Here is a 13,876-nt window from a genome sequence, read left to right as displayed (position 1 = left end):
AAATGATTGATTGAATAAATAAATAGATGGGAGAAAAGAGAGATTCCCCATGAAGAATTTCAAATAATTTATGTAGATATTTCATCTAAAAGAGAGGGAGTATAAGTCTTTAATCCCTAAGTATTGAGCATCACCAGTAACTTCCTTCCAAAGACTAAAAAATGAAAAATAGAGTAACTTTTCATATAAAATCCTGACGATGACAGAAAATGTACCTTTAATATGATGTGATGAAAGTGAACCATTATCTCTCTCTTCCTTCCTCAAAACTAACACCAGTCTAACATGAGAAAAATATCAAATGTTTTCCAATAGAGAGACAGCCTACGAGACACCTGAACAATGTACCACAATGCCATCAAGGGCCATCAAAAACAAGAAATATGAGCAGTAGTGCACACCTGTAATCCCAGTAGCTGAGGGGGCTGAGATAGGAGGATTGCGAGTTCAAAGCCAGCCTCAGCAACAGCAAGGCACTAAGCAACTCAGTGAGATCCTGTCTCTAAATAAAACACAAAATAGGGCTAGGAATGTGGCTCAGTGGTCAAGTGCCCCTGAGTTCAATCCCTGGTACCCCCCCACCCCAGTTCTATTTATTGAATGTTTCTACTTCAGAAATGTTTTACCTTTCTGGCTTTCTTACCTCTATTAAAATAGATGAATTCTAAATCTGTCTCTTTACTTCAAATTAGAAATACCAAAATCAATCCATCATTTCCACCGATAACCACATCCCTCTCTTGGCATTCTTATTTCTGTTTATAAAGTACTTACTCTTAACATAAAGTATTTATGTTTATAATGTACTTTACAGTTTTTCAGAGAGCTATTATATCCATTATTTCATTTGCTCTCTTCCATAACCCACAGAGGTGGACAGGTAGAAACATCTCCATTTTATGGAAAGGGAAACAGTAAGTGGTTTGCCCACTAGTGAGTGGTAGAACTGCCTTGAAGTTCAGGCTTCTCAACTCTAGTTGAGAAGATAAACAAGAAATGTCCGAGAAACTGTTAGCTCTAGGAAGTGACTTAGTTTGGGCTGCTGTGATATTGTGACTTAAAATGTATTTAATGAACATATTTTGTTTCAGCCTCTGGTTGCTGGCACACAGTTCCTAAAACCCTTGTTGAAAGGGGCACTAAGAGAATCTTTTTGTCTAATATTTGGTGTTTGACCCCTTTTCTTGACATAGTGTTCTTAAGATTTTTGCAATTTTCTGAATGATAGGAGCATCTTTTGTTCTAATGATGGACTCATGGTTCTCCTCAAGTTAGAGGCTGATTACCAACGGAATCAATCAGGTAATTAGAGGATTGTCACAGTTCACCCTACTCCAACCACTGGGGAGGGGAAAGGAACTAAAAGTTGACTGCCAATGACAAACGATGTAATCCCTAGTGCCTATGTAATGAAGCCTACATTAAAAACTCAAAAGAACAGGATTTGGATTGCTGAACACTGTGAGGTTCCTAGTTGGTGGTGTTCCTGGAGAGGGTTTGGAGCTCTGTACCTCTTTCTCCATACTTGCCATGTGCTTCTCTTCCATCTTGTTTTTCCTCTGTATCTTTTGTAATAGCCTTTATAATTAACTGGTAAATGTAAATAAACTGTTTTCCTTGGTTCTTTGAGCTGCTCTAGCTGCTCTCTGTTCAAATGAACCAGAAGAAGGGGTCATGGTTCCCATAATCCCAATTTATAGCTGATTGAAGCACAAACCTCAGATTTGTGACTGTTATCTGAAGGAGCTGGCCAGTCCTGTGAAACTGAACTCTTAACTTACAGAATCTGACTCTATTTCCAGGGAAGGTGTCAGAATTGAAAATTATAAGACACCTAGTTGGTGTCTACTGGAGAATGTGGTGTCAAAAGAATTGTGATTGGTTGTGAGGACAAGTGTATGGAGTACTGCATACATGGCATAAGGGCGTCTGAGTGGCAGGCCACTTCCCTCGTGCTAGGTGTGTGAGCAGAAGGCTGCTTACCTGGTAGGCACAGCCCTGGGTGTGAGGCCATGTGTTGCAGTCCCGGTGCTTATTCCATGGCCCACTCCTCGATTGGTTGCTGCAAGGGCAGTTAGCAGAATTGCATTGGTGGCTGCCTGTAATCTGCCTAGCTACTGCCTAAGTATATATACACTGCAACTGCACAATAAAATCAGACTTGCTTCCTGCTTGGTCTCTGGAGGTCTTGATTAGGGACTCTGTAGCCACACTCCCTCTACCCTGTTCTATGGACCTCCTTGCTGGACGAGACAGAGCCCATGCAATTGTTGGTAAGTGAAACAACAACAACAACAACAAAAAGTTTGTTTTTCCTATCTAATTCAGCTGCTATAACAGAATACCATAGGTTGGGAGACTTATAAACAACAGAAATCAACAGAAACTTATTTATAGTTCTGGAGGATGGGATTCTGATATCAGGATGCCAACACTGTTTGGTTCTGGTGAGGAGGGACCCTTTTAGGTTGCAGACCACAATCAAAATTTAACAAACTCAGCTGTCTATGGACTAAGATCTCTGAAACCATGAGACCCAAATAAACTTTTCCTTGTCTCAAAGTGTTCTTGTCAGTTCTATTGGTTACATTGCTGAAACAGCTGACTAAGGCAACCCAAAGGCATTCTCCCAGTGACCAAACTCCTCCAACCACATCCTTCCTGCCTACAACTAACACCCATTAATCCATTCAAATTATCAATCCATTAATGGATCAATCCACCGATCAGGTATGGCTCTCATAATCTAATTATTTCACCTCTGAATAGTTCTGCATTTTCTCACACATGAGCTTTCAGGGGACACTTCATATCTAAACCATAACAAACCCTCATTCCCTAAAAATCCCATTAAAAACCTGGAAGGTTTTCACAACAATCTTTGTGCTTTGCTAATTTCATCTTCTAAACAAGTCTTTTTGAGTTTTTCTTTTTCACACATGGTGCCTGCCTCATAATTTTTTTTCTAGGTGACTACAAATCTCTTTTTTGTCACTGCTTTGGTCTTAGTGTTCCCATCTATCTTCCATAATAAAAACTCAGAGTTTTAATTTTTTTTCTTAAAAGTTATTTTTTTGGGGGGTGATGGTGGTGCTGGGATTGAACCCAGGGCCTTGTGTATGCAAGGCAAGCCCTCTACTAACTGAGCTATATTCCCAGCTCTAAAAGTTATTTTTTTTTTTGACTGTAATATATGCATAAAGTTACAGAGGGATATATAGAGAAAAGTCTGCCCTTACACTGGACTCCCTCCCTCCCTCCCTCTCTCTCTTTTTTTAAAGAGAGAGAGAGAATTTTTTAATATTTATTTATTTATCTTTAGTTTTCGGCGGACACAACATCTTTGTTTGTATGTGGTGCTGAGGATCGAACCTGGGCCGCACGCATGCCAGGCGAGCACGCTACCGTTTGAGCCACATCCCCAGCCCTCTCTCTCTCTCTTTCTTTCTTCCTCCCTTCCTCCCTTCCTTCCTTCCTTTCACTGGGGATGGAACTCAGGGCTTGCCCATGCTAGGCAAGCACTTTATCTCTGAACTACTCAACTATGTCCCCATCATGTGCCTGACTCTTAGTCACCTAGTTCTTCCCTAACACACCACAGCTGTCAGTTTCTTAGGAAAAAAATATATTTCTAAAATGCATCTAATTCTCATTTTCCCATGACTCATCACCCTCTACAAGAAATGTCCAACTAAGAAGCACGTATGAGGCCTTGTAGGATTCAGTCCAGTTTACCTCTAATTTCTTTAGTCTTTCTGTATCCAGATTCTATCCTCTTAACCACTAACTCTTCTTAGACTGCCTAAGGTTTATTTCTCTCAATAACTTTGCATATGTTCTTTCCCCTCCTCAAGAGGCCTTCCCCCATGCCACCTGCCTTTTTTAAAAATATTTATTTTTTAGTTAAAGGTGGACACAATGTCTTTATTTTATAATTATGTGGTGCTGAGGATCGAACCCAGTGCCTCATGCATGCTAGGCGAGCGCTCAGCCCTCCATGCCACCCTTTTGAGTATAAAACATTGTCTCTCTTGGGCTGGGGATGTGGCTCAAGCGGTAGCGTGCTTGCCTGGCATGCGTGTGGCCTGGGTTTGATCCTCAGCACCACATACAAAGAAAGATGTTGTGTCCACCAATAACTAAAAAATAAACATTAAAAAAAATTTTGTCTCCGCTCTTAAAAAAAAAAAAATTGTCTCTCATTTTGTTCATTTTTTTTTTTTTTTTTTGTACCAGGGATTGAGTCCAGGGGCACTCAACCACTGAGCAACATTTCCAGGCTTTTTTTTTTTTTTTTAATTTTTTTTTTAGTTGTAGACGGACACAATACCTTTGTTTTACTTATTTTTATGTGGTGCTGAGGATCGAACCCAGTGCCTCATACATGTGAGGCAAGCGCTCTTCCACGGAACCATAATCCAGGCCCCAGCCCTTTTTATTTTTATTTGAGACAGGTTTCATTAAGTTACTTAGGGCCTTGATAAGTTGATAAGTCTTGTTTTGAACTTGCAGTCCTTCTGCCTCAGCCTCCCTTTTCAATGAAAACATCTCTCTTTCTCCTCCTCATCCTTGTCCTCCTCCTCTTTCTTTCTTTCTTTCTTTTTTTTTTTTAAGGTGAGAGTGAAAGGAGTAGGATTTATTTAAGTGAGAATAAAAGAGAGAACTACCACCAGGCAAGAGGGGACCTGAATAGCAGATTACTGAAAATATTGTCTCTTCATATTCCCCCCAATAATATTCATGTACAAGCCTCGACAGACCTCTGTAGATAAAGGCTATATCCTCCTCTCATGAGGCCCTTTAGAAACACATACTTATTTTCATTATATTACTTATCACAGTTTTATTTGCCACTAGAAGGAGAAACTGTGATCCTTTATTTTTGAAAGTCCTTTGTGCAGTAAACTGTCCAATATATAGTTTGTGTTTAGTAAATGTAGGAATATTAGCTACAATTAGTTAAGCTAAAGAAACATTAGTCTTAACTAGTTAATAGCAGTGCAGTACATAGGATTTTTAGTTCTGGCCAACATATTTAGAGATGGGCACTGAAAAAGTCTAAAACCTACTGGTAGTTTTGAGTCTAGTAACATTTAAGAAGAATAGTGTAAGAGGCATAGCTCACTTAGAAGTACTGAAGAACTAGAGAGGAAGCAGCTGTCAACTACCCAACTCCTCCTTGAGACCGGACATCTCTACCACAGTGTTGGATCATCCTGCTATTTCTTCATCAGTGTTGCACTTATTTGCACTAATAAAAAGCTGAAGTACTTTGTTTTGCAAACAATTTTACTTTCCCCCTCTTTTAAAATAAAGTGGATTCAGGTTACTTCTATAATGTCACTACTGTCCACTTATATTCCAATATACTTTGCTGAGGTAGGGGTAAAGTTACAACAGATAGGTCAGAAAGCTGGGTATAAGCCACTGTCTAACATATCTTTGGTTCCACCCTGGAGAAATGTTGAGCCATGTGAATAATATTTATCCTGGTTGGGGTCAGGGAAATACAGAGAAAGGCCACTGTAAACCTTTCTTCAAGGTAGGCATCAAGCCTTTCTTTTCTTTCTTTCTTTTTTTAAAAATGAAGTTCTAAAAATTTCATAATGACTGGTAGTTAACAAACACTTGAAGAAAAGTGAAGTTTGGGGGATGGGTCTATGAAAGAATAAAAGAGTGAAAAAAAATGTGATAAAAATTTTAAAAGTAGGAATGAAGGAAAGAAAAAGCAAAGGAATAGAGGAAACTTATGTTACTTCTTGCAACCGTTAATTGGACACAGGTTTTACTCAACATTAAAAAAAAAAATCCTCAAAACATCAAGCAGTTAAAGTTGCTTAAACTGAGACTGTGGAAAACCAGATAAGATGATCTCTAAGTTCCTATGCAACATTTTGATCTGTGATTCTAGGCTTTTTATTTCTCCAGCAATCTTTAATTATTATTTGTGAGACAGAAATATATCTGACAATAACACAAAAGAGCAACAAATAAATGCTTCTGGAAAAAAATGTATTGTTACTTTCTCAAGTCTTCATAGTTTCATGAACAGATTGGCAAATGGATATGCCAAATTCAGTTTCAGTTTGCCCCTTTGCAAGAAACTTAATTTAATTAGCACAGAACTGAGGTATTTTGTGGTCATTTAAAATTATTTTTTAGGTTAAAAAATAGCAGAAACTTCCTGGCTAAATTCTAAACATGACGCAAGTTCTTTATAACTTAAGATGCTATTTCCGATGGGGAGGGGATGAAATTAAGGTTTCTTAGATCCCAAAATAGAATCCAGAGATAACTGGATTTACAGTTAGTGATCCCAAAAGAGATGGGTGTGGTGACATGTATGCTTGTACTCCTAGCAAGGATCATAAAGTTTGAAGTCAGCCTCAGAAACTTAGTGAGACCCTGTCTCAAAATTCAATAAAAAGGGCCGGGGATATATCTCAGTGGTAAAGATCCCCTGGGTTCAATCACCAGTAGGAAGAAAGAAGGAGAAGGAGAAGAAGAAGCCTCAGCTACCGAAAGTCACAAGGCAAACAGGTAAAGATGAAGAAGCCAGTAATTGCCTGCCATTCAATGTATCATAATCAAAGATTTCTTAACTTTCTACCTTCCAAAATAAGTGCAATCCACAATACATTAGGAATTTGGGATTATTCAAGGCTAGTTGATGCTGTTGTCTGCTAATGTGGTGCAATTCTAAGCTCAAAGACAAGGACTTTTGTTTCCCCTGCAACACTTTCCTTGGAATCAGACAGTGATTAATGTGTTATTTTGGTTTCATAAACAAAAACAAAAACAAAAAAAAAAAAAAGAGGGAACAACCACGGGAACTGGATAGTTTTCATTGGGAATAAAAATGATATTTTTGGTCTTTTATTTTTTTCATCCTCATTCATGAAGAGTGCGATTTTTTGCCCACGAACCCGGAAAACCTGAGAACATATAAACTTTTTTTTTTTTTTTTTTTGATGACGCACTTGATTTTTCCTATTGTTAGATGAATAGAATCGAATAACAAACTCACTTGAAAACTACTACAAATAAGCATCCTTTACTTTCCCTGTAACATGTTATGGTTCCATTTATAAACAGTAGACTTATTCTGACTCACTGCAAGTACAATAAATATTTGTCAGTCTGGCCGATGTAACTATAAGCCTTTTTAGTGCAGTGAAAGTATATCTTATAGATATCTAACATTATTAATTCCTATACATTATAAGTACTGGATAACATCCCCCTTCCCACATACACATTCATCCCCAGCCTCCTCCTTGCAACAGAGAATTTCGAAATTTCAGGACATCATCCAGAGGAAAAGACCACCAAGGCGGTGCCCAGCAGAAACTTTCTGGCTCAACAGGAAAAATAGAGTAGCGGGAGGGAAATGGTCAAAGACACAAGTGGAAATTCCTTGTGGCTTCTAGATTTCGTCGGAGAAGAAAAGATAATGAATACCAGGGTTAGAACACAGTGGCAGGGCGGTGTCCCCTGCCATGTCTCAATTCACGCCGCTGCTCTAGTAACAAGCAATATCCGCATCACGGAGCTGTCTTGCCCAGTGCTCATTTTCCCCTCGGAAAGATGTACCCCGACCCCAGACGCAGGAGTGGTCATTAGGGGAGACCAACGCGTGCAGAGGCTCCGTCGGTGAAGAAGGGAGCAGGGATGCCACCCTTCTCACTCTAGGAGCCCCCCTGCCGCGCGCGCAGGTGGGAGCGTGCTGCCGCGAAAGGGATGCGGGGCGAGATGGGAGCGCCGCCGCCTCTCCCGGCGCCCGCCGCCCGCCCCGCCAGGGGGAGCGTCTGCGCCCGACGGCCGGCTGCGGGGCCTGGGCGGGCGGCGCAGGGCGGCGGCCCAGCTCCGCGGCTGCCCTCCCGCGTCCCCACCCCCTCCCCGCCCGCCCCCGGCGCGGCCCTACCCACCCCCTCCGCCCCCTCCCGCGGCGCCATGCGCAGACTCAGTTCCTGGAGAAAGATGGCGACAGCCGAGAAGCAGAAACACGACGGGCGGGTGAAGATCGGCCACTACATCCTGGGAGACACGCTGGGCGTCGGCACCTTCGGCAAAGTGAAGGGTGAGGACCCCCGGGGCACGGCTGGGTCCCGGCCAGGAGCCAGGAGACTTCCTCTTCTCGCACCTCTTCATCCTCCCCCGCGCTCGGCGTGGCTCGCCTCCGAGCTGGGCAGCCCCTGTCCCGGCTCCTACCAGAGCGCAGTCCGCGGCGTGCGGCCCCGGGACCCGGTGGGGGCGGGTGGGGGTCGGTCGCCATGGCGACGGAGCGGCGGCTGGAGGGGCTGGCGAGTGGCGGCGGCCGAGATGCCTCCAGGTGCGAACTTTCCCCGGCGCGCTCCGCAAGCTGTTGCGGGCTCCGGGGTCTCGGCGCCTTCTGTTCGCCCGGGTGGTGCCCCCTTGGCTTCGGGCCAGCCCATCTCTTCCTCGGTCGCCCCACGGGTTGTCTGTATTTCCGTTCCCTTGAGGAGCTGACGACTTACCTGCCCCTGCCGTTAACTGAGTATGAAATGTTCTCCCCATCGTTAGGTCGCTTTGGGGTAGCCTACAGAATTATGTATGTTAAAAAAAGCCATTTTGTTGGAAGGGACCCTGGATTCTCTTCAGAGCAAAGTAATGAATACACACTGGTCCTGTATTTGCTTTACGTGGTTTACATTCCGAATGCAGACTCCAGTGCCTACAGTTTTTTAACTATCAGGAATTTTTCAGTTAGTATGCCAAACCTGCTAGGTAGGAGAGTTATTGCTTCCAGATAGTAGTTATTAGTCTGTTAGTACAGTTCGTTTCCATTTATTTTCAAAGGATATTATATCTTAACAAGTAGTTTGAGTGGACATCTATCCTTGGGTAACAGCACAGGTGTCCTGGAAATTATTCTCTACTCTACCAATTCCGGCACAAAGAGTTTAATTGCAAACTTTGTAATCCATACTTACTTTTTTTTCTTTAAAATATTTGGCTTTGTTATTAGGTATTGAGACTAAGGAAGTTTGGAGCTGATAAAAACAATATATGCATTGGCTTCGGGGAAATGATGAGCTATGGTTTGTATATACTAAGCTCTTAGTATAACATTTGACTTGAAAGAAAAAACAATCTTTGTAAATATTTTACAGTGAACTGAACTTTGCTGTTCCAGGGCTAAATAAACATTTTTCTGATGTTATTAAGGAATGGAAGAGGAGAACTTTTCCTTCTCTTGCTCTTCCTGAGTCATAGAACTGGAAAATTGCTCTATACTTCATAGGGAAGCAGTTGCCTAAATTTTATGAAAATCACCAAAGCCAACAATGTTAGGAAGTAAAAAGCGAATGCCAGAATAGGGTAATAACAGTATTAGGGTTGGTATGTATTAGGTCAGTAAGATGTTTCTGTGTTCTTGAAGTTTTAAATTTAGTTTTGACTATGGTATATATTTTTTTTAATTGTTAGCAAACTGCAGAAGTTTACAACTAAGAAATGCTCATTAATGTTCCTCAAATAGTGAGAAGACAGACTTAATGCCTTCATCCCTTCCCAGAGTTCTGCTTGGATTATGGTGGTCATCGTTCCCCTAATAATAGACCTGACTGTAGTCAGGTCTGTTTTCATATTTGGCACAGCATATAGGAAAGGAAGACATTTTTCATTTCTGAGTTTGATCTATGATGTGTCTGTGACATATTCTCTCCAGGGACTGCTCTTTCTTAACTTTGTTTTCTCCACCTACACATTCCTCTCCTGAAATACTATATTCTGTCAAAGTCAACAACCTCCTCAAATATTGAAAAGTCAATATTCATCAATAAATCATAGACTTCATAGTCATGATTAAATTTGTTCATAAACATATTAGATGATGTTCGTCAAAATCTTCAACCAGTTCATTTTTTTTATGTTGTGAAATAGTTGGGATGCTTTCTGCCACCACTAATAGAAAATCCAATTCTCTGGTTGTTTCTCCATAACAAGGAAGCCCAACCTTTCTCTTGTGTTATTGGCTCATCCAGACCCTCTGGCCATGTACCTATTGGCTTAAGCACCAGAAAGAGAATAGCATTACATTGGAGGAATATGGCTCACCCATGGGTGTTTGTGTGTGTAGGGTTATCTTTTTCTTAAGTACTTGAATAGTTTAGGGGGACAGGGTAAACAGAAAGAAATTGGTATTATTAAGGTTAGAGAAAGGAGGACATGGATGCTCAGTGAGCAGGAAAAAGTAGCCACTATAGTGGACACATTGGTAACTAATACCAGTGTTAATGTGACAAGAATTCTTATAATAATAGGATTAACCATATATTCCTATTGAAATAATTAAAATAGGTCAAGCTTTTGAAATTAGTTGTACACATTGGTAAACTTAAAGAGAAAGAATTGACAGAAGATATGATGTTGATGTGCAGAAAAATTTGCAGTATGATACCCTATGGTTAGAGCAAATTTAATTTTTAGAGGAACAGGGCTATAAATTCATAGTGATTGTTTTATTTTCTTTTATAGGCTAAAAAAAAGTTCAGCTGTTTAATGGTAGCATTTTTAAAGTAGAGTTTGAACAGAAAACTAAGGTTAGTTTAGGATTATGCTTGAATTATTACCATTTTTTAGATGTCTTTTTTTATTTTTTTGGTACCACAGATTGAACCCAGCAGTGCTTAACCACTGAGCAACACCCCCTTTTTATTTTTTATTTTGAGATAGGGTCTCACTAAGTTGCTTAGGGCCTTGCTAAATTGCTGAGGCTGACCTTAAACTTGGCCATCCTCCTGCCTCACCCTCAGGAGTTGTTGGGATTATAGGCATGTACCACCAAGCCCAACTCTCCCCACATCCCTCTGATTATTAAGATTTTAGTGTCTACTTCTTTTTGGCGGTCTGTTCCCTATCTCCTTCGGTGGAGTAATTATTAAAAAATGGAATAAACAAAGAGTCATGATACTGTTACATTAAATTAATATGGAAATTTTGGTAAGTTTTTCTAGAGAAGATGGTTTCTTATTTATTTATTTTTTTGGTGGTGCTGGGGATGAAGAAGATGGATGATATCTTTAGTACGTTGGGTGTGTAATTGACAACTGAATTGTTTATACATGTAGCCTATTTATTAAATTGGTGAGTTTCTACATAAAACTGCAATTTCAGGTACACAGGTGACTTCTCTATATGAATCACAGGAAAAATTTTAAAATCCCTTAAGTAAAAAAAAAATCTGTATGTGAATTTTATGTATATGTATATATATATATATATATATATATATATACCCACACACACACACACACACACACGTGCACAGTGTATATGTAGAGTGTGTGTGTGTGTATCAAACATGAGTGAATCTCAAAAGCAGATTGTAAAAGAACATGCAGATGAATGTGATTTATATAAATTTTAAAAACATGCACAACACTTACCCAGTGCTGGTGAGAATTTAAATTGGTACCACCTCTATAGAGTGTGACAGCATTTACTAAAATTAACCTAGTGCTTCAACTGCTAGGAATGTGTTTTATAGATGTACTCACGTGTTTGGAATAGTGGATTATTCATTGCCATATTTCTAATACAAAAGTTTGGAAGTAACCTTTCTAGTGGGACAATACATAAATTATGGTTTATCCATACAGTGAAATGTTTGCAAATAAACATTAAAGCTAAGGGCTAAGGGCTGGGGTTGTGGTTCAGCGGTAGAGCGCTTGCCTAGCACGGGCGGGACCCGGGTTGGAGCCTCAGCACCACATAAAAATAAAAAAACAAAATATTGTGTCCATCTACAACTAAAAAAAAAAAAATTGAAAAAGAACATTAAAGGGAAAAATAGTGACAAATTTATATAATTTAAGAGAATGATTTCCCAGGTGTGTTTTATGAGGAAAAAGTAAAACTTTGTATGTAGTTTGCCAACCTTTTATGTTTAAAAGGCAGGGCAAATTTATATGTGTGACTGCTTTTATTCATGTAGTATGTGTCTGGAAACTAGATAGCTGGTGATATTATGTGTTCTTTTGTGTGTGTAGGCAGACATGTTTTCAAAATATATAACATTAAATTTCTAAAATAAATATGAAAAACAATGTTACTGTTTTTTTTTAACAGATTCATACTTATGTAACAAAAATATATACATCTGTGGGAAACAAACACCAAATCCAGAGTAGTGGTTACCTCTGAGAGACATTAAGGAGAATGGAATCTGGGAGGAATCATACAGTGCTTCAGTTGTATCTGCAGTGTTTTATTGCGTAAACTGGTGGTGGTATCTAATATTTGGCATGCCTTTTATATGCCTAAAATGTTCTATTTTATAAAGGGTAGTTTTCTCAAATTTCCATCTGTAGCTTTTAAAGCTCACCCTTCTCCAGTATTGTTATTTCACTAAGTTTTTTCAGAGTGAAATTTTCATCCTTTTAATTTTAGAATGGGAACAAATGGTTAGGTGGCTAGAATATCTTCAGTAGATATTTTTCTCATTGTGGCATTTCTGGCCTGTTAAAATCCTCCCAAGTGTGATCTTGTTTCACTTCAGAATTACTTATCTGATTAGAAGAACCAGGATTACATATCTGATTAGAAGAGCATTTGTTACAATGTTCTATATTTTAGACAAAGTTCCCTTAGAAAGTAATAACATGGTTGTTAGCTAAGATATAGATGATTAATCTGCTATTCTTGTGAGACAGACATGTAAATGCTGGTAACCTTTGCTGTGGGTGACAAGCAAATCTTCCATGGATAAAGTACTTGTTTAACACTGTGGTAAAATAGTGACAGAAGAGTCAAGTTTTGAGCTTTGAAAAAATGGGGGAGGGCTGGGGTTGTGGCTCAGTGGTAGCATGTGCAAGGCCCTGGGTTTGATCCTCAGCACCACATAAAAATAAATAAATAAAATAAAGGTATTGACAACTACAACTGAAAAATAAATATTTAAAAAAATGGGGGAAATCCCTTAGAAATACATATTCCTGACAAAATAAATTTACTACTTTCATTGATTGCATTGATTGACTGTGGAACTGTAGTTAATTTGCCAGCAACTGAGTTTACTCAGTGGAGAATCTTTAGCCCAGTTTTGAGAAAACAGTTTGGTTTTAGTACTGTGCCAAGACTTTTTCCCTTGTTACTGCATAGTGCTTGTGTGATAGGGTAGATAGGTCAGAAGACTTGGAATCAAAAGTCCCAGCTTGATCACAGTAACATTGCTTTGACAAATTATAAAATCTCTCTCTCTCTCTCTCTCTCTCTCTCTCTCTCTCTCTCTCTCTCTTTAATGGTATTGTGGATTGAACCCAGAGCCTTTACTGTGCTAGGCAATACCACTGAGCTGCATCAGCAGCCCTTTTTATTTATTTTGAGACAGTATCTTGCTAATTTTCCCATATTGGCTTCCAATTTGCAGATTTCCTGCCTCAACCTCTGAGTACCTGGAATTATAGGCATGTACTCCTGGCTGAGCCTCAGTTTCTTTATCAGTAGAATAAGATAATATCTGCTTAGGTTTATTGTGAACCCTGCATATGAAAATATGGTTGTTTCCTAAACTCTAAGACTATGAACATACACACACACACACACACACACACACACATTTTTGAGGTTCGGGGGATCAAAACCTTGGTCTTTGCATATACTAGGCAAGCAGAGTATCACTGAAATATATATATATATATATATATATATATATATATATATTTTTTTTTTTTTTTTTTTTTGGTACTGGGAATTGAACTCAGGGGCATCTAGTCACTGAGCCACATCCCCAGCCCTATTTTGTATTTTATTGAGAGTCACTGAGTTGTTTAGCACCTTGCTGTTGCTGAGGCTAGCTTTGAACTTGAGATCCTCCTGCCTCTCAGCCTCTTGAGCCGCTGGGATTACAGGT

At 39.6% G+C, this 13,876-nt stretch overlaps 1 protein-coding gene across 1 annotated transcript in view; it reads left to right on the top strand.

The window, feature by feature from the left end:
- The first annotated feature begins 7,953 nt into the window (after positions 1 to 7,953).
- The window catches only part of Prkaa1 (protein kinase AMP-activated catalytic subunit alpha 1), a 34,485-nt gene continuing 28,562 nt past the window's right edge, over positions 7,954 to 13,876 (top strand). The window contains exon 1 of the mRNA XM_046468292.1: positions 7,954 to 8,080. Within this exon, the coding sequence (XP_046324248.1) occupies positions 7,954 to 8,080 (127 nt within the window). The remainder of the gene's footprint in view (positions 8,081 to 13,876) is intronic.

The sequence above is a fragment of the Marmota monax genome, unplaced genomic scaffold, assembly GCF_021218885.2.
Source record: "Marmota monax isolate L192 unplaced genomic scaffold, Marmota_monax_Labrador192_F-V1.1 WCK01_AAM20220418_F8-fsc00120, whole genome shotgun sequence".
Classification (NCBI taxonomy): Eukaryota; Metazoa; Chordata; class Mammalia; order Rodentia; family Sciuridae; genus Marmota; species Marmota monax.
Note: the sequence above shows the minus strand (reverse complement) of the source record. Positions and strands in the feature narration are given on the sequence as shown.